This window comes from Heloderma suspectum, chromosome 2 (genome assembly GCF_057233095.1).
Source record: "Heloderma suspectum isolate Gila_16-S chromosome 2, 16-S_ref, whole genome shotgun sequence".
Taxonomy (NCBI): domain Eukaryota; kingdom Metazoa; phylum Chordata; class Lepidosauria; order Squamata; family Helodermatidae; genus Heloderma; species Heloderma suspectum.
In genome coordinates this window covers 104,687,468-104,713,642 of record NC_139459.1, presented here as the reverse complement: position 1 = coordinate 104,713,642, position 26,175 = coordinate 104,687,468, and the positions used below count along the sequence as shown (strand labels likewise).

General features: G+C 40.8%; 1 protein-coding gene across 3 annotated transcripts in view; it reads left to right on the top strand.

The window, feature by feature from the left end:
- GLIS3 (GLIS family zinc finger 3) overlaps positions 1 to 26,175 on the top strand; it is a 231,346-nt gene that overhangs the window by 111,866 nt on the left and 93,305 nt on the right. For 2 of the 3 annotated variants that reach the window (XM_084834415.1, XM_084834418.1), the window contains 2 exons: positions 20,952 to 21,113; positions 24,324 to 24,434. In XM_084834415.1, the coding sequence (XP_084690541.1) occupies positions 20,952 to 21,113; positions 24,324 to 24,434 (273 nt within the window). Of the gene's footprint in view, positions 1 to 20,951; positions 21,114 to 24,323; positions 24,463 to 26,175 lie in introns of all 3 variants that reach the window. The other variant, XM_084834416.1, reaches the window with a different exon arrangement.

Sequence of the window (26,175 nt, the reverse complement as noted above, 5' to 3'; positions counted from 1 at the left end):
CTTTTATACTAAAACTCTGTGACTATTTTTGGAAAGAAAAGTCTTAATTTCTGGGATTGGCATCAAAATCAAACTCAGGTTAGCACGAAATAAACCTCTTCACTTTTGACTGGCTAATTCTAAAATGCAGAATAGGGAATTCTTGCCTAACATTTTTCTTGCCCTTAATTTACACTTGCTGGTCATTCAGGAAAGAGGAATTCTATATTTAGTTCATTGCCTCAGATTGAGATAATAGAAAACCTTCCCCAACCTGGCACCCTCCAGATGTGTTGGACTGCAACTCCCATTATTCCCAGCCATTGGCCATGCTGGGTATTATGGTTGGGATTCATTCATTCATTCTCTATACTGCCCAACATCCAAAGATCTCTGGGCAGTTCACGGCATGATAAAATATGATATAAAACTTTTAACATTCAAAAGTTTTAAACAGTTTGAAAACAATTTCAAACAATTAACAATAAAACTACCAGGACCTGATAAAAAAAAGTACAAAGCTCCATCATATGCTGTGAAATGCCTGGTAGCAGAGGAAAGTCTTAATCAAATGCCAAAAAGATGACAATGTTGGTGCCAGACGGATCTCACTGGAGAGAGTGGTCCACAGTTGAAGGGGGCCACCATGAGAGTTGTGGCCCAACACATCTGGAGGACACCACATTGGGGAAGGCTACAATAATGGTATGCAGCACTGTGATAGTGACCACTATTTCAGGCTGTAATATACCTCTTTGAAAGGTTAACTTGTTGCTCTGATCATTATTAACTATGAACTAGAGGGAGACAACAGAGCCTTAAAACTCACATTAGCCAAGGCAAATCCTATATCCCTCCATACTTTGATATGAAGATACGTATATCATGGAAGAACATAGTACGGTCTTTGCACCCTTAACTGCTATACAATGAAGAGAGTGTGGCGACTTAAGAAATCAGAAGATCTTGAGAAGGCATTATGCCAGAATAGGAGATTTATAGAGGGTTTCTACTCACGTTTGCTTGCACGTGAGTATAATCCTTCAGCAGTTGGGAACCTCACTCAACATGGGGAGGTGGGGGATGTTGGGGGTAGTGCTGGTGTGCATGTCCCCATCCTTCTTACAGAAGTTCCTGTACTTATTCAGGTATGATGCCCAAATAGGGCTATTGTTGAATTTACATTGCCACTTAGTTATGTATTTCCTTCATTCAGTCTTTTAACTCAGTCCTTTGGACATTCTTGGTTTGACTCACTCTTGATTTAAAAAACGAATACACAATTGAACTAGCAGCCTCTGCTATAGTCTATCGGGTACATTCTTTCTACGTGAGTGAGTTTTGTTCCAACAATCAATTTGCTGTCATTGGCCAAGTTTGGATGTATTGATAAACAATTGTTTATTGTTATGTGTATGAGCCTTGAGCTCATGTACTCCTCCCTCCCCTCTTTTCCTCCAGTGTGGCTACAAGGAGGTTGGAAGCTTTTGCTTCTGGCTTTAATTAACCAGGTTAGTGTTGCATTTGAACCTAAATGGTGGTTAATCTTAACTATGGTTAGTTGAAAGAAGCCAGAGTTATAAGCTATTGTTTGAATTTGCTTTGTTTCAGTTAGCTATAGATAAGACTAACCACACTCTGTCCTGGTTTAAACTTAATGCTTACCTGTGGATAGTCTAAAAACCACAAGGGAGTGTGGCTTGCTTAAAATCAGAAAGCTTCCAAATTCTTCCCAGAAGCCTGAAAGACAAGTAGAGAGGAGGGGAAGCATGTGAACCTGAGGTTTACTATGGCTTGTTCACATAGTGAGAAATCATAGTTTCCTGTTACATCTGAACTGAACGTCTGTTACAACCACAGACATAATACATTTCAAATAAATATTTGTTCTAATATAACTTTAGAATAATATCTTATAGTTAAAATAATTAACTAGAATACACATTTCAAATACCTTCCAATAACTATATATAGCTGGCATACTGAAAGATAAACATTCAGAGGTGGCTGAACTCATTCCTCTCCCCTATGAGCTTCAAAATCAGGAACGCGGCAAGATATTTCAGAAATCTGAGGCGTGATAGATTTTAATTGCTGTAGCAGAATAATTTGTTAAATATGAGACAGTCTTCAGAAGTACTTTATTATACACTTAAATGTAAATAGCCCAAATAGAGCATTTTGAAGGTGCCAATCAGATAACCACAGGCCTGTCATGCTGCTCTGTGCATCACGGATTAGTGCTTATTATGTTTACATTTTGGCTTGGCAGCTTGGCAGCCATGATCCCAATAGAGACACATCATTTCAATTGCAGATACATCTTAATTATGGGGCTGGTTTTGACTTTAAATTATTTTCCACATGCCTTCTTAAACAAGAACAGCAGCAAAACACATTGCTTGTTTAGGGAACATGCTCTTTTCGAGCAACATTAAGAAATGCCCAAGAATGTAATTGATGCTTAGTAAGCTTCATGCTCTGGTGATTGAGGCTTGATTTATACAAACATTTGCAGGCTTTATTCACATCAGCCTGACTTCCCCTCATCCCTCTCATCCCAGTTTGAAATTGAATCAGCTTGTTGTGTGCATTGGTTCATTGTAAGCACAGCATTTCCGTGAGTATTTGTATACAAAACAGTGGTGTTGAACATATGTACATGACTAATGACTATGTGCTGACTCAAAGAAGTTAACAGAAGAAAAAGCAAAACTCATTTGAAAAGAAGAGTTCTCTCCAAAATGGCATGTTAAATTGTTTAAGTAACTGGTTTGACAGTATAAAAGAAGACATATTACCTGTTGATGTGAGAAACTGGAGCCCAGCATTACATGCCATTTGTAGTATGTAATTTTACAGCACTTCTGTTCCTTGGAGAATTGACATGTTCAGTGCCCATGACTTGGGCTTATGAAATCAATTCCCTTTTGCAACATACTGACCACAGCCTCATGGTGCAGTCATAGTCGTTGCTAAGGAATGCGAAACAAAGCAACACCCAAAATGTCACAACAACAGCAAAAACTCTGAAAAACAAGCTTGTTTATGTCATGAAGAGTGTATAGACTGCATCTTTCTTTATATCATCATATTTCAGAGCCATTACTCGCAGGAACTGCTTGATTTTGCATGTCGTTGCTTCACACTATTTCAGTTGTCCTAGCTCCATACCTTAACTGTCATGGAATGAATCTACAAATGCTACTCATGTGATGTTTTCAATGCTGCTTAAATAAATGTCAAATATCAGAGTGGAGTTTCTTAAGAAATTCTATCCTTTATCTAGACTGTGCAGCTTTTGTAAACATAACATTTTCAGAGGCTAACTGAGCTCTCTATGGCTCTCACTGGTTCTTGTTCATTTTATGGGGAATGATCCAAAGCTTACTGGCATCAGTGGAAGGGCTTCCATTAACACTGTCTGCAGGCTTTGAGTCCCTGATATTTACTTACACAACTAGCATTCATTGTTTTTGTTTTTTCTGTAAAGAAAATGTATGGATTCCATATATTAATTATGTATATATTGTAAACACTGTGACCCATATTCTATATTAACATGTATAGAAATTACATTGCATATTATGCAGTGTAGTTTGAGTACCAGACATAAGTGAATCATGCAGGCCATTTCGAAATCAGTGATAATCATATGAATAAGTGAGAGGGCTATGTGGCTCTAGTCAAGTCCAAATTTTCAAAAGTTTTGGGCCAGGATCTGGAGATTCTCTTTTGCATGCAGAAACTTGTTTCGCACAGGTAATTGTATGCTCAGCTTATGCTAGAACTAGAAGAGCCTGAGCATTTGCATGTACAGATCGGCACAAGCAGTATCTTTTCTTCTACTCACAGCCTTCTGGACCCCAGCCCTGTTTCCATCTGTATATCATCATTGTATATCATCATGCTATAACTACTGCTCTTTTAAAAAAAAAAACTGAAAAGAATAACAACCTCACTCTTAAACCACACCACCTAACTCTGACTTTTAAAAAATATTTCATGGATTGTATCCAACTGGGTTTGTCTCCCAGCAAAACAGATACCAGTAGTGGAACAGATCCCCCATCCCTTGCACCCTTCAAATCCACTCAAGAGCATATTTGGGCAGGGGCTGTGAATGGTGTGTGTGTGTGTGTGTGTGTATGTGTGTGCGGTCATGCGACATTGGATGGACCTCTATAGTATTTGTGTTCGTTGGCAAATGAAAAATAAATATTTTTTCAATTGTATATTTATTATTATGCATTATTATTGTTGTTGTTGTTGTTAGGAAAAACGTGAAAATGTAATGGATGTTACATATTCTGTTTTTACATTTGTAGCCACTCTTTTATGTCATTGAGGAAGGAACCACTTAAAATTCCAATCCAGCCCTTGGGGCTTTGGTAACCCTAGGCTTGCCAAGATTTTTGGCAGTATGTCTTCTTGAACAGGGGTGGGCAGGAAGAAAAGCTCTCTGTCACCAGAGACTAAAGGAAGAATAAAGAGGGTCCCAGGTAGTATAGTTTTCTGTTCTAGCCCCCCAACCCATCATTTATTTTATCCTCTATTTTTCCTGTCTTTAGCTGTTCCTTCAGCAAATATGCTATTACTAAAAACACTTTACATCAGAGATGAACCATCAGCTCATCAAACTCTTTTGAATAAATGTTGGCAGGCCAAGCTCAAGCAATGCCTCTTAACCCTTCATTCACTTATTTTTTTTTCTCACTATTTTCAGTAAAAAGCTGTATAACTTACATGAACTAAATCTCCCTCCTCCCCCCGCCCCTTATTTGAGACAGGTCACAGCGGGGCTTACTTTTGCAAGCTGTTTCCAGTGCAAGGGCATCTTTTTATATATCTAGCTAAGATAGTTCCAAACCGCACATAAGACTCAGACCGGGTCAAGGCAACCGGTGCTGCAGTCTAATGCACCAAATGCTGGGATGCTATGATACCTACCTCATGCTGGGCATTGGTGTAGGCCCCAGCTGTGGGCTGCTGAGGTTTGGAGGTGCCAAGATAATGATAAGTCAGATCCAGGTTTGCTTACAAGGAGCCTTTATTGAGTACTTACAACACACAGGCATACCCAATAGTTGGATCAGACAGCTTCTCTGAACCCAGAGCCATGGGGTAAAATGGGTTTTATACCATACATGTCAGCAGTGAGGCAGCAAGCATTAATTAGTATTCATCTGCAATGTTCCCAGCCCAGACTAACAGTACTTGTTCACAGGGAAAACCATCAGAACAATCAGAATTTTCCCAGCACAGCCACCTGTAGCTTGGCATAAGCATAGCCTCACTTCTCAGGTACATCCTAGGCCTTGATAAGATACTAGCCTTCATTAGCATGGAATGTGCTGAGGCCACGCTATCGACCTTTGACTCATCTCACATGTTCAGAGTCCCACTAGCAAGGAAAATGCACTGATAAAGAACCTAAAGAGATCACTATGGATCTCTAGGCCCCTCTAAAACTACAGGTGACTTGGTTACAGTCCTGGAGCCATTACAATTGGTATGCTGCACTTAATGATTATCTGCTGGCCTAGGTCAATTCCTTGTTCTGACGAAGGCATCCTGATTATGTTGCTTTCTGGTGAAACCACAGCAGACCTAATCTGACAATACAACAATGATTCATAATTGTCCTGTCAAACTTGGTTCAGGGCATCCAGAGGGGCTAAAACCTGCAAGGTATGTATAAGCAAGGACCTGGCAAGTCCAGTCAAAGTGAGGCAAGGCCAGTCCAGTGTAAGGGTGCTGAATAGCCAGGCAAGTTAGACCAGGCAGGGTCTTCCAGGACCTTGACTGGCTCCCAGTTAGTTGAGATTCAAGCAAGGTGAACTGTTCCCTCAGCAACAGTCAAAGGCTTTCTGAAGCCTTATAAAGGCCAGTAACTCAAGACCTGCAGTTACCTCCACCCCCTCAAAGAAGTAGTTTGTTTCTTTAAGAGCTACTGCCTGATTTGTAGCCACTGGCTCCTAGGGTGTGGGGGCGGTGAAGGCTGTAATGGGAGAGTGCCTTCTGTACCAGAGGAGTCAGGTACAGGCACATCCTCTGGTCTGGGGTGCCGTGGCCTAGCGGGGACTGGATTAATGGAGGGAGTCTCCTCTACTTCGGAGTCCTCTTCGGAGCCAGAGGACAGGTCAAGGCTGGGGAACATGACAATAATCATATGATATTGTGCAGGGGTGGGTGAGGAATTACTATGACCGACATAGAGAGGTGCAGAATTATATATATGATTTCAGTTTTTATTTCAGGGAAGCCCATTTCCACAGAACAAAAAGCACTATAGCACCAAACCATTGTAGCAAATGCGTCCACCAGTGTGTCTTTGTTTAGGAGCCACCAGCTAATTCAAACAAACTCTTGACTTTCAAGGGTCAACTAGATAATACAGGAAATAAACGAATGCATTTCACATGTCTGTTTTTTGTTTTTAAAATAGCAGGGGGTGAGGGGGTGTAATCTTTTTTCTCCTGCACCATATTCTGCATGAAAATTCCCCCACCCAACAGCTATTCCCAAAGCAGCCATATGGGTGGGGGATAGCAGCTTTGTGTGGGATTTTCATCAAGACCATGGCCCAGGAAGAAAGTTTTTAAAAAGAAAGAAACACCCTTCCCCAAGTGACAGAATTCTGATCTCAATCAGGCTCTCCATGGCTGCTATTTAAAAAGCAACACAAACACATGAAATGCATTCCTGCACTTCATCTATCATCTAGTTTGGCCCAAAGTGAAATTTATTTGTATGTTTTGCTGTGGCTATGTTTCGAGTAGTGCTCACTACACACATTTTATGCATAAGCATTTGAGAGTTAATATACTTTGACCTCTTATTTCTTTACATGTGATCTGGCAGCCCTTTAATCTTAATTCCCCCCCCCCCCCGTAAGAGCTGCAGACTGTGCAACTGTGAAATCAGTATTTTACAATACAGTCCTATACATAATTACTCAGAAGTAAGTCTCATTGAGTTCAAAGGGGCTTTGCCCAAGTAGGAGGATATAGGATTGCAGCCTTAGAACTCAATGACCTAGCTTGCATGACATGTTGAGCCCATTGGGAGTTGTTTGACCCACAAAGAGCCATAGTGCATGCCAGGCACATGCAGGCAACATTTTCAATATGCAACCCCCACTCAAGGGTTGTCATATTGTGCGAACCTGGCCACTGAGGGTAAAACTTGCATAATCCTCAGTTTGTTGTAGAGTTATGCAAGGGTTGTTTAACCCCCAAATGAATCTAAGTGGCCGGTTCTCACGACATGACAACCGCTGTTCAGGGTTGCATATTCAAAATGTCACTCAGCACGCACTGCAGCTCATTGTGGGTTAAATAACCCACGGTGAGCTGGCCACATCAAACAAGCTGGCCATGTGTGTGCATGTTTCCAAGTGAAAAAAACCTGACTGTCAAAAATTAAATTCCACATGAGTTTTAATGCTTAAGTCCTCCTTATTCATCATGTAGGCTTATTTGTTAATCCCTCCACCCCACAAACACACTCTTCCAAAACCCAAAGAAGATGATGACACAGCTTTTCTTAACTGATACTGCTCCCTCACCTTATGAGGTCAGAAAGCTGCTGCACACCATACAATCAGAACATACTATGAGGCTCTGATCAGTCATTTACATTCGTCTAATGCAAGGGACTGTTTAGTTTGATACTTGTGCTGCTGTCAGAGGCAATGAGGGTCAGCAGTTGTGGTGACAAATTAGTTTTGACAAGCTTAATGACCTGGGGGGGGGGGAGTCTGCAGTCTTGATAGCAAGTGCAGAATAATTGGTTAGCTCAGCCAAACAGGGAATGTGTTAAAAATCCCAAATTCTCTTTGGCAGGTCAATTTCACCATTCAGCAGAGGTGGGGTGGAAGGTTGCCATCAGCTTCTTTAGGCGTACAAAAGTATCAACAGGCTTTATTTCAAGCCATTCAACTTGAATTGGCGGGACATTGGGAGGAACAATCAGAGCTTTCAACCAATGCTCATGGTATAAAGTTAAGCAGACAGTAATGAGGAAGTTGGCTGTATAAGAAGCATTTAGAACTATGATAATTATTATAATTTGAAAATTGTCAGGTATTTGCGCATACTAACGAATGTGTGTGGGTTTAAAAAAAAATAAACCCAGTTTTACTTGGGTTTTAAAACTGACACCACAGTATAACATAATAGTAAATTATGTGTACACAAAAAGCTAACAGTGGGTGAACATTTACACGGCACTATTAATTCATAATCAATTATAGCTACAAAATATAGTGTTACAAAAATAGACAATCCAGTCTTAAAATTTGCTTTCCCCATGAGCTACAGAGCACCCGAGCATATAAGATTTTTTGAAGTATTTATTTATTATGAAATAATGGATGGGGCTGGAGTACCTATGCCCTTTCATTTTACAAGGTAAACTACAAACAAGACTGCAGCTACCCCCTGCTCCTGCAGTGAGGCTACCCATCTCAGCTCCATTGCATGGGGACAGAATATTATACTACTGATAGTGCTAAAAGAAAGTGTGTGGGTTTTTTTTTTTAAGTGTCTGGGGATAGGAAGGCAGGTTGTAACATGTGGGGCTATTGTCTGATTTGTCATGAATTTTGAATGTTGTTCCAGATACTGTAAAGTGTTTTTAAGTTGAGTGAATAAAATGAAACAAGAAAAAGCTCCCCCTGCTCTCAATTTCTTTATTACATTTACCAGCAAAATGCATACTTAGATTCTAAAAGAATGTATAATATATTTCTAGTTTTATGTTCTTTTTCCATAAGATACAGAGCTGAAGCTTTTTCTAAACAAACACAGCCTAATTGGGAAAAGCTGAGGGAGCTAAGCAGCAAAGAATAGAAAACGTTTACTGAGCTAGGAAGTACATACTGAACGTTGCAGAAAATTTGCATATGGATTACTTGTGGGGTGAAAAATAGAAACGTTCTCAGCCTGTTTGTTACTCTGATGGACTCCCACTGATTCAAATACAAGTCCTTTTGCCTTTTTCTTTTTAATCCAACTGTTCTTTTTGGCAATCGTTCTCTTCAACAACTAACTGAGTATTCTGTTTTTGTACTTCACCCTGGGCAAAAAAGAGAGAATGAAAAGTAGCTGTGTCCAGAAGAGAAAGAGACTCTTTAGATTTCAAATATTAGGCTATATTAATTCAATTCCTTTTCAGCAAAGATAATTGAATGAAGGTGAGAGTGTATCTGATAGGAAATGCAGAATGTTTTCCAGATTGGATTATCACATAAAAGGATGTAGATGCGAGATGCTAATATAGTTGAATCAAATAAAAGCATCATGTAGAGAGCCACCTGCTCAGTGCTGAATTCCTGCTTAGAAAGAATTGCCATGTTTTTATAAGGTGCTGTAATTATAAATGTTGATAACAGGAGCACAACATATCCTATATAGGGTGTCAGAAGTCTTATTTTAGGAATACAGAATATAAATTCTGTGTTGTGCAAAACCATTAAAGGCTGGAATACACAACCTGCTACTTCTTTTAGGAAATGATTACACAAGCCTGTCAATAGGAATACGACAGATTCCTATTGCAATTACTTTATCTCAGGGGTTCAGTGGTATGGGAGGCTCACTCCCACACCATTGTGGGCACATGGGAAGATGCCATATAATGCCCATTTATGTCATCAGAAATATGGGCAGTGACTGCTCAGAATGTCTGTTTTGAATATTTACTTGTGAATAGCAGGATTGCATTCATGCTCGTCTTGCATGCTTCCCAGAAGCATCTGGATGGCAACTGTTGGGATCGGAATGCTTGACTAGATGGACCCTTGGTCTGATTCAGCATGACCCTTCTTAAGTACTCGCTTCCTCCCAATATTCGCACTATTTTTCCCCTCTAACTTTAAACAAAAATACTCAAAACCTATTCTTTCTCCTTTGCATTGGGCAACTCAACTCCTGGTTTTCATTTTCCTCACCCCACCCATACTTCCCCATCATCCCTGCGGCTGTTTTACATTGTTCAGGGACTATCTACACCCCAATGATCTTTCCACAGTGCAGGTTGTCTCCTAGGCACTTGATATTGCTAGCAGAGTGGGAAACTCCTGGCCAGTTCTGGAAAGCATTCAGCAGCTGGTCAGTTCTGTATGAACTGAAGGCTCAGACACTTAACTGGGCAGGAGTTATTTGGCTGCTATTTATTTATTATTTATTATATTTTTAATCCACCCAATGACAAGATTACTTGCTTCCTGCAAATCTTTTGCTGGATGGCTTACCTGCATATTGCCTCTTCCTTTAACCTTTCTTTCTGCCCACAACAGAATGGAGATGCACACCGAGGTGGAATGTCAAACAAGCCACAACTTTGTTGCATGAATTATAGCTTCCACGTTTTGGCAGGAAGAGGGCAGTGACCAGCCTGCTTTGCTGGCATCCCAGTTTCTGACAGGATCAACTCTAAAACAGCCCATGGGTTCTGGGTGGCTTCTTATCCACAGCAACAAGCCACTCTAGTCAGGTTCGCACGACACGACAAGCTGCGATGCCAAGTGTAATTATGCAAACCCCTCGGCATGTGTGCATGGGTATGGCGGGGGGAATAAGCTAGATGGGCTAGATGCCTAGGCTAGATTTCTGGGCTAGATGCCTAGCCCATCTGCTGGGTTAGCATGGGAAGAAGGGGTGCTTCATGACCACGAATTATATGGGTCAGTCCTGCAAAACATAGCCCCCCAGATCTGAGGGCTCAGCTGATAACCCATTTCCAAAATGGACTGGCTCTAGTCCAACCTCCCAGCCTCTTGATGGGTACTCCAGAATGTGCATTGATGGGAAACCCACCATTACATGCCCCACCTCAATGCTAGAACATCAACTGTGGGTATGAAAACCAAGAAGAGGAAACTGAAACAACTCCTGAAATGCAGTCTTCTATCTAGCCCACTCCTGTAAGAAGTGTCATCAGCCCATCCAGCTCAGAACTGATTAGATAATCTGGTCTAATGTGAGCTGCCATCAGCTGCCCACCCCCTGTTAAGCTTCTGCCCCACACACCCTCCTCAGTGTGGAGCACAAAGCTATCACTTGCCCAATTGCGGAAACATCTGCTCCTGAGTTTGTTTTTTAACTGCAAAAGATAAAAGACAGAAAACACCAAGATCAGTGGGAGAGGAAATCCCATGCCTACAGAAATGAAAAAGGGAAAATGGAATGCACTTTGTTGGTGATTTATTTAGTGAGGTTTTTGAGCTAATCCTGATTTCTCAGGTCAGTGTTCGACTAGGCGATGCAGATTCTGCTGTCTGTTCACGCTATGATTTTCCATCTCAGTCATTTAAAATCTGATGTCAATGAACATAAATAACTCAACAGCCAATTACACTGTACCAAATGCCTCATTTTAATGAGAGTTCTTCAAGCTGTAATTAAAATCAGTGTTAGTTTATCTAAACACATTGAAGACATAAAACCACAACCACTTATTTTAAGAGCTCTTTCTTTCATTAAACAAATAACGCCCTTGGTCATAAAGTCTATGTTTATGAAAATTGTTTGGTTTTCTTTAGCATTTTTGAAATAACTAGTATGCTATACCAAGAGATCAAAAGGTGCAATTGTTGCTCCCTCCCCCAGCCCCATTCTTTATTCGGAACTATAATCACTTTGCTTTTAAGAAGGATACATCCTGAACCTGTGCATGTTTATTTAGAAGTAAGTCCCACTGGATTCAATGGGACTTAATGCCAAGTAAGTGTGCCAAGGATTTCAGATGAAAATAAAGCCCATAAAAAACTCTGCACAAGCAGTAGCAATTCATAGATGGCTTTTAATGAGCAGAATTTATGTTTGGCAGTAGATTTTATGTGACTATAGAAGGTGGGGGCTTATGTTTTTAAGCTAGCAAATATTACTCTCCATGGCTAATGGAGGGGGTGGGGGGATATGGACCAAGCTGTAGTACTGGGGGAGGGAATAGATTAGACCTCTCCCTCACCATGGCCCCAATCCAAATTGGGGCCATGGGTGATTGCTAAAAAGAAAAGTACATTGGGAGCTCCAAATGCAAAGCTCCAGTGTACTGTGCAGCTTGAACCTAGGTTTCTTAAGCAACTCCATAATGTGCCATTTGTGGGAAGAGGGAGACTATCAGGGTTATTGGGAGCAATGTGGGTAGAGATGTGAAGGCTTGGGTGAAAAACTGGAAAAATTGAGGTGAAAACGTCCCTTTCCAAATTTTCCAAAGATCCTTGAGGGGGAGAATACTTTCTCCCCACATTTTTCTGCCTGGGCTTTCACATCTCCAATTGTAGGTACAGACACATCAGGGGCATTTGGAGCAAGGGAAAAGGTAAAACAATTAAATGAGGGAAGGGCTCCAGGATGACAAAATATATTCACAATTGTCAGTCCCTATGGGACATGGATGGACTGATCACAACATTTATTGTAGTGTGTTGGCCCGCCTGGCTTGCCATACTGGGAAGTGCCTGAATCAGCTCGAAGGCACTCTGCTTTCAGTTTCACGCAGCAGTGTATTGCATGGCCTGTTCTCAGTAAGCTTTATTTATTAAAGTTGTTCAATTTGCACCCTCTGTGTAGTCATCTTCATGATATATTACAGTTATGATTAGCTAATCAAATGTTCTTGTGCAAAGACCAGATATCTATCATCCTGTAAATGTTTGGTCAGTAACCTTTTTATTCAGAGGTGTGTAAGTGTCTTGCAGCAGATTGTTATGGCAATGCGTATAGCAGCAGTGATGACATACATGTGCCTTTTGAACGTATGAATGGAGGAGCTTTAGTGGTGGTGGGGAGATTTTTAGTGGAGAAATGGCAAGCAGGGAAAAGATTAAACACACAACTTTGACTACCAATTCTCTGCTCAAAATTTCCTGTCCCAAAGCTGTTGGTCTTTTAAAAATCTGTCTAATTTTGTAGGTTACCTTTATATCTATCACATCACTTCTTTTGAAAGAAAGATCTGCTTCCCAGGCTAATACTGAATTATTATTTCCTGCTGGAGTAGTAAAGTTTCTTGACTCAGATTATTTCAGATCATTATATTATTCTTCAGTTGCTTTAACATTAGTTTATGGGATTTGTTGTTGTACATTGCCTTGAATACATTTTATAGAAAAGAACCTTACACCACAATTCTGTGCAGGTCCGCTGAGAATTAAGCCCTGTTAAGATCAGTGAGATTTCCAGATGAGTGTGTACTCACTTTCCTGCGAGTAAGCTCCAGTGAACTCATGGAACTTACCTCTGAGTAGACATGCATAAGCTTGTGCTGCTTAGACGTTATTAAAAAAACATAAATACAGTCGGATATCATCAGAGGCTGATATAATGTAACATGGGTTGAAAGTAAAATAAAAGTTTAATCTAGAAGAAAGATTTGTAAGAAGAATCAGGGTAGCTACAACAAAGTTGGAAACTAAACTATACAAATCTTGAAACATACTGAGGAAAGAAGAGAAGGGGAGGACAGAACGAGAAGCAGAAAAGTTGCAAGCTGCTTTCTAACAAATGGATGCACTGCTAAACTAATTCCCAAGTTGTTGGTTTTTTCTTGTAATGGCTTTCATTCCACATGGTTTTAAAATTATTACCAGCTGATGCATTCAGAAGTAATTTCTCTTCCAAGAAGCTTGTCATAATATTTACTTTCTTCACAATAACAACAGCAAAATCAGCCAGGGCTGAAATGGGGAGGCTTACTAAACTTGAAGCCCAATCCTAAGCATGTTTACTTGGAAATAATTCCCACGACGTCAGTGTGTGTGTGTAATTTGTACATACATACATACAGCCTCATCAAGTCTAAATGGTACATGTGCTGTGCAGCCCTATGCATGTTTACTCATTGTGTTCAGACAGACTTACTCCCAGGTAATTGTGCACATGACTGTAGCCTAAGTGACAAAGACAGGTCCCTGCCTAAAGGAGTGTACAGTCTAAAGTTCAATGGGACTTAATTCATAGTAATATACTTGGGATTTCAGCCCTAATTAATACAAAACAAGACCTATCTCTACAGTGACTGAGTTTGTCGGGCCTAACTTGCAGATACGTAACCTTTAACATTGGCTTAATTGCATTCCTTGGGCCCTTTAGATTTATTCCTTTAGGGATTTCATTTTGAATGTAATAGGCTGCCATATCAGATATTTAAATATTAACTCAGGGCTGGCCCAAGACATTTTGCTGCCTGAGGTGAGGGACAAGATGGTGCTTCCCCTACCATGCACAGACTGCTGGCTGCTTCTACTGTACATGTGAACAGCAGGATAGTTTAAGGCAGGCATGGGGGACCTGAGGCCCATGGGCCAAATCCAGCCCTCCTGGTGTCCCAATCAGGCCATCCAGGGTTTCCCAGGCCATGCCCCCTTCCCCTGGCCTGGCCCCTTTCCTCCAACTGCCCATTGTTGTTTGATAGTTTCCTGGGTCTTGCACAGTTTTTTTTCCCTATCCTTAAAGATTGAAATATCTTTCCTAAGACTTAGGAAAGTTACTGGCAGTAAGAGCTTTAAAATATGCTGGTGTTTTTGGTGTTTTGGCTCTGCCCCTTTTGCTTTTGGACCCACCCACCACTGGAATGCGGCCCCTGAGAGCTTCTCCGAAACTGAATACAGCCCTTGGCCTGAATGAGCTTCCCTACCCCTGGTTTAGGGGATACAGGGCAGGCTATGTGATACACATACAGAGCTGTCTTCCAACACCTTTCTGCCACTCCCTGTCCCTAGGGATGTACGAAAGCCACTTACCTTTCGCGGATTATGTTCATGGGGGGGGAGGCGTTCCGTCCCTCCACCCGGAATCCTCGATGGGGGGGGAGGTGCTCCGTTCCTCCCCCCTGGAATCCTCTGCGGCCGGCTGTGCTCTGCGATAGCTCCGCAGAGCAGCCAGCCAAGCCCAGCCAGGCCAGAGCCGTCCGCAGCCGGATTTCCGGCCGTGGAGGGCTCTGGGAAAACCCCCCCAAAAACTATGGCCACCGCCATTTGCGTTCCTTATTTTTGCCGTCTTTATGTAAATATTTACGTAGACTAAGACGGCAAAAATAAGAGGAACGCAAATAGCGTAGCGGACGCTATTTGCGTTCCCCTTATTTTCGCTGTCTTAGTCTACATAAATATTTATGTAGACTAAGACGGCCCAAAATAAGGAACGCAAATGGCAGCGGCCGTAGCCGCTGCCATTTGCGTACGCCTTTTTTTTTTTTAACCCAGTCTTTTTAGGCTACGTAAGTTTTTATGTAGCCTAAAACGTCTGGGTAAAAAAAAAGCGTACGCAAATGGCGGCAGCCATAGCCGCCATTTGTGTATGCCTTTTTTTTTTTTTTTACCCAGACGTTTTAAGCTACGTAAAAACTTACGTAGCCTATCACGTCTCTGTAAAAAAAACAACTGCAAATGGCAGCGGCAGCAGCCGGTCGGAAGACCAGCCGCTGCCGCAGCCGCCGCCAGAGCTGCCGCCGCCCAGAAGTTCCGCCCCAGGTAAGTCTGATCCCAAGGGGGATCCGCGGGGGGCAGGGGGATGGCAGGCCGTTCCGCCACATATTTCGGGGGGCCGAATGCCAGTGCACCGAGATCCGTGGTGGAATTCTCTGCCATCCCTACCTGTCCCCCAGAATCTTCCTCCTGAGGCAGATATCTCACTCTACCAATGGTAGGGCTAGCCTGTATTAATGAACCTAGAACTTGTTAAACTGGAAATAAGTTATTGCCTCTGTCAAGGTTTGAGGCCTACAGAGGCAAGGTAAAAAGGTCTGGCCTATAGGCCTTGGGCTTTTTGTTGGGAGGTGGTATCCCTGAGAAGAATAGTTTCATTTCCCCAGTTAAGTTTCATTTTCCTGAGTTAAGTTTACTTTTTCCAGGTTTGAAACAGTACTTTCGGTTTTGAGAAAGGAGGGCATAAAAAGGGAGCGAGATAGCCAGTGAGAGAGAGAGGGAGAGAATCAGAGAGACCAGAGCATGAAGAGAGAGCAGGAAAAAGTAGCCTAGAGAAGTCTATCTAGGGTAGAGAAACTTGTGTTTTTACAACCATTATTTTCTCTTAATGCCTTTTGTATAACTCAGCTGTATTCTGTAAATACCTTTTGTTGTCATTTGCTTGCTTTAAATTACCAGTAAACTGTTGTGGTTAAAACCCAAGTGTCTGAAGTGCCACTCACCCCACATCTACAGCCTAAATCCCACATTATTGGGAAGGGGAAGTTTAAAAGAAGGAAGGTGGAACTCTTAAGGAGACAAGAGATCCTTAAGGAGTCAGAAAGTCTTTCTTTATGGAGAGCTGTCATCCATTTCCATTTTCACAATGTTTCCCTCCAAAGCCATGACTAGCCTAGACCTTTGGAGGGGTGGCCCTACCAGAATTAGCAGTTTAACAGTAATTTAAACAGACTTTTCATTTATAACTGATTTCGATGTGGCACTGTACGCAGCATAGGATGAACACACCAAATGATTACATCTCCTCTATGAAGGAAGGTTACAATAGCTAGGCTTGTTTAGCTTGGAAAAAAGGAGGGTTAGTGGAGACATGGCAGAGGAGTACAGAATTATGCAGCATGTTGTGGAGAATGTGGATAGGGAGACTTTTTTCTCCCTCTCATATAATACTAGAACCCAGGGTCATCCTATGAAGCTGACTGGTGGGAGATTCATGACAGATGAAAGAAAGTACTTCTTCACACAGCACATAGTTAAACTATGGAATTCGCTAACTCAGGATGGAGTGATGGCCACCAAGTTGGATGGCTTTAAAAGGGGGTTAGATAAAGACCTGGAGCAGAAGTCTACAGTAAGCTTATGTACACCAGTCGCTGGGGAACATGGGCAGGAAGTGCTCTTGCACTCTTGTCCTGCTTGTGGGTTCGTGGTCGACAGCTGGTTGGCCACTGTGTGAACAAAATGCTTTGCTAGACTAGATGGACCCTTGGTCTGATCCAGCATGGTTCTTCTTATGTTCTTATGGGGTACATTTATATTATCTTATATAAATGGGTCATTTAGACTAGCAGATTGACCCTGCTTCGCATTGGTTGGAATAGCCCTTAGTTTGATACAGCAAAGCCTTCAAGCAAACTTATATAGCTGTCACATTATGCCTGCCCTGTCTGAGTGAAACCATGCCTGTTGGCACCCCTGCCATAAGCACCCCTATAGCCTCCTGAGGGAAGGTTTGTCCACTCCATTTCCATCAGGGGGGACTGCCCTAAAGCAGGAGGTAGGGGCATGCATATATAACTGTATATATCAGCCTACTTTCTCCTGGCTTCAAATTGTATTGACTGCAAAGTTATGTGCTAGTTAGGGAAGTCTACCACCTAGTGACTGGTAATGGTACTGCAGGCTTCAATTCAAATACTGCAGGCACAGACACATTTAAATTAATTTAAAATTAATGTGTTTCAAAAATAAAATAACCCTGAGGTGCACACACCTAGAGTCTCTTTAGTATACCAAGTTTCAGGTGCCTTAATTTTGCAGCCTTAGAGCTGTGCGCTGATAGATGGATGGACGGACAGACAGGCAGGCAGGCACACATCCTCCTTTATTGTTATATTATATTATATTGCATTATATTATATTAATTTGTGGCTGGGCAGAGATAGGGAAGAATATTCTCTTTTGTGGCTAATACTCTAATCCAGAACACATGTATACATTAAAAATAAGTTCTACTGATGTCATATAGCAGCATAACCTATATGTAAAAACTGTGGCTTGTAGTACTGATAAATGTAATACAATTGATTTTAATTAACCAATATTGGTGTAAAATGAAGTATGACTACTATGGACAGGATCTAATACTGTCAGGGCCTCCTAGCTCAGTGGGAACCTAGCAGTTCCAGAGGCAATCAGAAATGAGCCGAAACACTCGCTTTCAAAAGGGTGCAGAAGGGAGCTCCACTGACCAGAACAGTTCTGGAAAAGAGCAGAAATGCTCACTTACTTCAAGACGTGCTACTTCCCTATTGCACAAGCAGTGGGTCCTGTGAGTGCAATGGAACTGGTGGAGATGGAACGGCCCTGTTGGATACTACTCTTACAGTTTTACTTTACCAGCTGTCATGCTATATTAATTTGAATTAAGTTTTTGTTTTGTTAATTGAATAGGTCATTTTGTGTTCACGGTTCTTGACTGTCATTTTTTCATTCAACCTCACAACAATCCAGAAAGGTAAATCTGGACACCAGTGTGGTGTAGTGGCTAGAGTGCTGGACTGGGAGCTGGGAGATCCGGGTTCTAGTCCCCACTCAGCCATGGAAGCTCACTGGGTGACTTTGGGCCAGTCACAGACTCTCAGCCCAACCTACCTCACAGGGTTGTTGTTGTGAGGATAAAATGGAGAGGAGGAGGATAATGTAAGCCGCCTTGGGTTCCTTGCAAGAGGAAAAATAGCGGGATATAAATGCAATAAATAAATAAATAAATAAACCATTATTTTCTACACAGTGAGATAAGAGACTGACACTGAAGCTGAGGCATATTTATTTATTTGTTTATGGCATTTTTACCCTACTCTTCAGTTGAGAAAGGCTCCCAGAGGGGCTTACAAAGGTTAATATTAAGACAGTCCCTGTACTCATGCTTACAATCTGAAAGATACAACACAAAAGGAAAAGGGATTGGGAGGAAGAAAAAAAGCAAAATTTAGACACTATTCAACAGCTGTCTGAGCAGTGGTTCAGGTCTAATGCTTTGTCTACAATCTCTAAAAACAGATTAGTATACCTAATTCTTTGTCTGATCACAGTCAATCTCATTCATTTTGATGCTGTTGTGTGAATAAATAAAAGGCTCAGGGAACAATTTTTTCATATGACGTCTTCTTCTCAATCTCTTTTTTGAGAATGCAGTCCTTATAGAATAATAGTCTGTCAACATGTTTGGATTTTTTTTCCTGCTGCCACTGCAAATCCTCCATCCTCCAATCTAAGGATGGTTCAAGAGTGTGAAAGGGCAATGCCTTACCCTGCAGTCCATTGCATGCATGGCTTGGTTTGGTCTGACTCTGGGTGAACTGGTGCTTGTTATTGATCAGGTTTACTTTATGTTTTGCATTGTGTGCGTATGTGTGTGTTTGACTGACAAAGTTTGAATTTCAGATTTTTCCAGTAATCAGGTTACCTTGGACTATGTGTATACAACATTTGTGTTTTGTGTCAGCTGAGGAAGTATTGCAGAATGTTGCTAACCAAATGAGGGAGTGGGCGAGTGAATTAGAGAGCATCAGATATTACATAAGCTGCCTGTACTGCTTCTTCCACCATGAGTTGTATTCACATCTACGCCCTGCATAACTTTCCAACACATTATTCTTTGTGGACAATAAGAACAAACATTTGCTAGCTGAATATGCAATGGATTGTGAAGACTGCTGTGTGTTTCTAACATCCAAAGCCATTTTGAGGGGCAAGCTACATGTCATGTTCAGTCATGTGTAGATTGCAGCTCCCCAAACTCCTTCGTTCCTTTCCACTGGGAAAGGGGCTTACCTGTTTCTCCTCTGCTAGTTTTTCTACTAAATACCCCCACACACACCATCTGCTTCCCTTTCCCACACAGAGCAAAAGATGTAGGTATCTATATACTTTCCCTGTTGTGGAAAGCAATTTTAGCAGAAAAATAGTTGGGGGGGGGAGGATTAAGAAGCCCCTCCTCCAGGGGAATGTTCTGCTACAAATTTCAGCCTCTGTAGCTCCATTTTCTCAAAAGGAAAGAAGTCTGGAGAGAAAAAAAAAGTACAACTAAACATGTAGTTTGCCATCTATAGCAGGGATGGGCAGCATGTGGCCCTTCAGATGTTTTGGCCTACAACTTCCATCAGTCCTGGCCAGCATAGCCAATGGTGAGGGATGATGGGAGTTATAGGTCAAAATATCTGGAGGGCCACAAGTTGCCTTCTCCTAATCTATAGTATTGATTTTCTTTATAAAGGGTAGTTGCAGTGTTAATTGAAATTAGACGCTTAGAAATACAAAGGCTTGTGTTGGTGCTTATAAACAAAAGCTGCATGAATTATGTTAGTTTCATTATGAATGCATGTATGTTTGTATAGCTTCTACATATCCAAACTCATTCAGAATAAAATTAACAGAAAAATTCACTTTCCAGTGGGAAGCCATGTTAGTCTATTACAGCAAAAACAAGAGTCATGTGCACCTTGAAGACTAACACATTTATTCTAGAATAAGGATTCATGTTCCCCTTGTTCATAAACATCACCTTTCTATTTCTGAACCCCTAATTTCAATTATTGCTGTATACCCTTTATAAAGAAAAATAACTCTATATGTAAATATGTTCACAGTTTTATTAACAAGAATACTGGTACATTTTAATGGTCCAGAAAATTGTCTTTGTGAGTTAGTTTCAATTTGCAATGTTACAGTACAAAAAGAAAAATAGGAACTGGAAAAAACATTACAGAGTTCTCTTCTTTATTAAATCCACAAAAATGTAATACTTCCAGAAAGTCTGGATGATTCAGCTTTCTTTCAATGAGTGTTGTAAGGCTTTAAAATGGCAAAAACTTGGCATGTATTAAAATGACTAATTGTGGTAAAGGTGTTACATCCTCTTTCAAACCCATGCTTAATAACTCAGAAGTTATGAATATTTCCATTTGAAAATGTGACTGAAATCAATTTGGTCTCTTGTTTCTTCACCTAATCATAGCTCATGTGGGAATAAGCTAACTAAGCCTGAAATCCTATTAGCAGCTAAAACCATGCATGCTATGTACAGTTAAACATCATTCTAAGAAACAATATTCGATCATTGTGAACTGCTTGCTTAATTTTGAAAATACTCTTAAAACTTATTCTACAGTAATTCCTGAAGAGTTTACAGGCTTACCTGAAAACTAGCTGATTAATATGAATACACAGGCAACATCTGTGCATGGAAGAGAGGAAAGTGTTTCCCCTTCCCCCCAATTTCATTCAATCTTAGAAATGTTATTTTGTTTCACAGTTTGAAGGCTGCAAGAAGGCCTTTTCTAGACTAGAAAATCTCAAGATTCACTTAAGGAGCCACACTGGAGAAAAGCCTTACCTTTGCCAGCATCCAGGCTGCCAAAAAGCATTCAGTAATTCCAGCGACCGAGCCAAGCACCAGAGGACGCACCTGGACACTGTAAGGGAAGAATGTGGCTTCAGATTTTATTTTGCTATTTTGCTTTGACTTTGCTGCCTATCATGCAATCTGGCTTCAAAACATACAGCTTTAAAAGGTGTCAGATGTGGAGACGTTTGGATGGTGATCGTGGATCCACCTGCAAGAGGAGTTACCAAATTTATTCACTTTGTTTTGAAATGTAGTTCTTGTTACAGCAAAGGAGATCACTGTGGCAGATAAGAGGACTTTCCCTTTTCTTCTATAACTGTTTCAAAGAGGTACAGGCTGCCTATTAGGCATTTAGGCTGCAATCCTAGATCCAGGGTGAACAAGGTAGGATGCAGAGCAGCCTCTTAGGAACCTGGGAGCCCCCACTCCCGCAGTCCTTCACTCTCGATGCATTGCTGTCATGCCCAGGCTCTCATCAGGTCCATCCCTCTAAATAGGGCCCCTCTATGCCCCATGATAGGGCATCTCACAGCCCACTCCACTCTCAGGCTCACAGCTGCCTGAAGCAGGGACCTGGGTAAGAGAGAGATGGTGGAGTCTCTATGGTGAGGGGCAGAAGGACTTCAGATAAGGGGGAAATGGGCCTGTTGAGACACTATACACCCAACACAGAGGCTATGCTGGCTGCATAGGAGATGTTGAGATGCTGCTTCACACCATGCTCCGGTCAGGTAGGGTGCAGAATTGCCACCGTAACTTCTTAATGGCTGCAGTTGCACTACAGATGGAAGCATGCAGCTTCTGACACAGGAGGATGAAAAGAACAATTTTCTAGCTGTTATGATTATTGAGGGGGGCAGGAATTAAGATAGTGTGGGCAGCTTTTGCTAAAGACTAATGGCAATGTGTGTGGCCTGGTTAGGGTTTCAAACAGATACTCTACTATGTTGTTGGTATGCATCAGTTGTCTAACTATGATTGATGCACCAACCCTTTTGCTCCTGTCTATGCAGTCTGCAAAAGTGTGCAATGTATTTAAGTAAATGAACTCTTAATATTTCTATTTATACAAAAAATTGTGCCCTGTTTTCCCTCTCCAAGAAGGAAACGTTCAAAGTGGCTAACATAATATTATAATAAACAACAAAAATAAAAATAACAGCAATCTATGACTAAAACAACTAAGTAAATAAACATGGTCAAGATTAAAAGCAGCGTTAAACAGCCCCTACAAAAGCAGAACTGACAATTAATAAATTGATAAATAAAGTGACAACTGAATCAAAGAGTTGCTTAAAAAGAAAAGTCGCCAAATGCTGGCAGAACACAAATAAAGAGGAAGATGATCTAACATCTTAGGGCAGGGAGTTTCATGTATGGGGTGCTGCCGAACAAAAATCTCTCTCATGTGTTGCTACCAACCATGTCTCAGAAGGCAATGGAATGCGGTTCAGAGGGCTGCACCAGCAGATCTTAAAGGACAGGCAGATTCACGTGACAGGAGATAGATATATGCACAATATATTCCTGTCACACAGATTAGGATTTTTATAATGCCAGATCATGGGCAAAGCATGATATAGAATTCTGATATGTAAGTTCAGATCTTGAACTCTCAAAGGAAGTGTTTAAGTCCATTTTAGCAGCATACAGGTCTCCACTGGCCATGTTTTGTACCTTAAAGATGTACCCCATTCCAGCAAGGAAGACCTATGTGAGTAAGATGACTCTGGCTCACACAGTGTCTATGTGTGCGCACATCTGGATGCACATCAGCATTAGTGTTGTGATTTTCATCTGGGCCACACAGAGCTGGCTGGCTTTTGATAGAGACTATTTGGAGATGACTAGAGCTGCTTCGGGCTCATGAGCCTTTAGTGCTGTTCCTGAGTAAAAACCAAAAGAATAGATGGGAATAATAGCTAGATGACTCCACCCAAAGGTAGTTGAAGGGATGTGTTTATTTGTGTTTTGAATTAGGCTTACACCTTGCAGAAAACTCAAAAATTCTTCATTCATTACAACTTTCTACACAGACGTAGGATGCATATCATAAATTATGATGCATGGCATGAGTGTGATTGCTATGAGTACATAGATCAGGCCTAAAAATACACAGTGGGCCCCTGACCCATAGGGAAAACACTTGAATTGCACCATATGCTATGGTATATAAATGATTTCCTACACAGATTTTTTTTTTTTTTATCCCTAAAGGAAACTGATGGATGCTACTAAAGGCACACAGTTCTAACCAGTGGAAATAAAACCATGATGAACATAGTTCCCCCTCCCCCCAACCAATTCTAATATTCTTTTAGAAGGTATATTGATAACAGTAATTTTTGTAATGTTTGTAATTAGTGTATGAAAAGTCAAAAGCTTTTAAATAAATAATCTCTGGAAATTATTTGTACTTTAACATGTAGAATTTGCATTCTGCTTTTATTCCTTCTCTGTCATATCACAGACTAACATTTTCCCTTCCTTCTCTCTTTCTGAAGCAGGTTTCTTCTATATTTCTATGTCTGGGACTTTACTACAGCTTCTTTACCTGACCCACTAAAGAAATTAATTTCTGACTATACCAAAGTTTTCTAAGGGGGTTATATAATTGTAAGTACAAACAGAGATGACAGTTTATTTGATCAGTATGTGAAATTGAGTCCCTCCTGCCTCTCCCTCTCTTTGCACCAATGGCATACACCATAACTTGCCCTAGGCCCCGTATGAGGTTTTCTGTCACCCATCCATATTGCACTTTTGCTTCTTACATAAAAGCTTCACTATAACCCTATTTTAAAGTTTTACTCACACATTCTCCCAACATGTAAGTCGAAGTGGGGCCACACTGAGTAGCCGTACCACTAGTTGGTTGTGTGCACCAGCAAGTAGCCCTGCATCTGGTATCCATACATGCAGGGCACATGTATCAGTACAGCAATGGGTAGGGTAGGCTGAAGCACAACCAACCAGTTTAAATTCAAACTGATATATATTCTTATATAAGATATGGAATAAAATATAACTACATAGAATTATGAAATATGCTTATAGAAGTCAAACTGTTCACATTCTCTTTCTTGCTAACCTGCTTTATGTTTTGTCTCTTAGCTGTGCTATAAATTTCATGGCCATTCTGCTTGTGGTATTGTGCACTATAGTCATTGTATTGCAATTTGGTATCACAAACTCACAAGCCTTAGAGAAACATCTTTTTAAAAAAAAGAAAAACAAAGCCTTGTGACTTAGCCACTTTCTTTTTGTTTATTTATGTAGAAACCGTATGCTTGCCAGATCCCAGGATGCACCAAACGATACACAGATCCAAGTTCTCTAAGAAAACATGTAAAGGCCCATTCCTCCAAAGATCAGCAGGCAAGGAAAAAGGTAACTTTTACAGGCCACTGCTATGCTGGTTGGGGATAATGGGAGTTGTAGCCCAACATATCTGCAGGACGCCAGGTTAGAGAAGGCTGATATAAAACATGGGCAGGAGGGTGCTGTTGCATTCATGTCCTGCTTGTGGGTTTCCCGTGGACAGCTGGTTGGCCACTGTGTGAACAGAATGCTGGACTAGATGAACCTTTGTTGATCCAGCATGGCTCTTCTTGTGTTCTTAAAACAACATATCATGATTTCTAAATAATCATTTAGTATTGCTTTAGGGTATGTGATTTTGCGCTGAATATTGTGTTTCTCATAGGCTGTTGTTCATTCCTTAGTGTTCAGTAGCCTCTTCCCACCAACAGAGAGAGAGAGAGAGAGAGAGATGAAATGAGCACTTTTATCCCTCAGTTATGAATATAATTTAGCTTCATTGTTGGTTTACTTTCGTATCCTTTTAATTTATGAACTGGAATTGGAAGTACATTTGTTGAATGAAGAGGAAAATAAAGGGATTTGTTGTATTGATCAAAAGACTTAGGTTGTAATATATAACATTTATAAGCTATAGTATACTTACAAGATCTTTGAGAACTTTATTTGACTAACTGACTTCATGCTTTGGTATTTGAAATATTTCCTAGTATTATAATAAAAATGTAAGGAACAATAAACCTTTAAAGTCAGAATTAAGGTTATTTATGACTTTAATTAAAAATGAAAATTGGCTTAACGTCAAAAAAATCTTTACAAAAATGTGAATTCATCAAAAATAACCATAAAAATTCCAAGGTGATAAAAGCACAGTGAAGTAATAGCTCCAGCCCTAGGGAACCATTCAGTTGAATAGAATGAGAGCCTTTGCTGTTACACCCTGTTAGTCATGGATTTGTTTCATATATCCTGCTTGACTGCCTCTAATCCTCCTTTTAAATCTCCCCTCAGCACATGAAATGCCATTATTTTGCTATCATAAGATATAACATGCTCTTCAAAATGCCATGCACACATTGTAAGTATTAGGAGCAATACATACATATAGCAGTTGAATGTGCCATGAACCCCAAGTTCTTATTTTGAGAAATCCTGGTTACAATGGTAGAATGTCTATTGATCCCAGTACAGCTAGATTTCAGTAATTGTATCAGCATGTGGTTACACTGATATTGCCAGTATCCTAATGAATCATTATAGCATTTTGTGTTTCCTTCTGGGAATTCAGTCAAAGCTTTGGTAGTAATTTAGAGTGAATTCTACATACTATGCATTACTTACTATTTGTACTATAAATGCATATCATATCTAGGGAGACTGTAGAAAAACTAGCAGCCCTTTGCCTTTGAGAGCAATGACTAACTTCCTCTTCCCTTGTAGATACGTGTTAGAGCCTTTCCAGTCACTGTAAAAGCACTAACACTTCTTTGCATGATTAGAAACCCCAACTATACATGAAAAATAGGTGCTGTACATACCATTTATGGGAATTCAAAGATTTCGGGCAAAAAAAAGTCCTACAACTCCCAGCATTCCACAACCAGGTAAGCTGGCTGGGAAATGCTGGGAACTGTAGGCCTTTTTTCTGTGAAAACATGCATAGGATTGCACCCTTACCTAGCATTGACTGTACCATTGACTAAAGTGAGCCTGAGACTAACTAACTGAGGCAGTCTAAGCTAATCAAATCTCCTGAGACCTAAAGCCAGTTCTGTGGCAGGCAGGAACAGCGACATATCGAGCAGAAAGT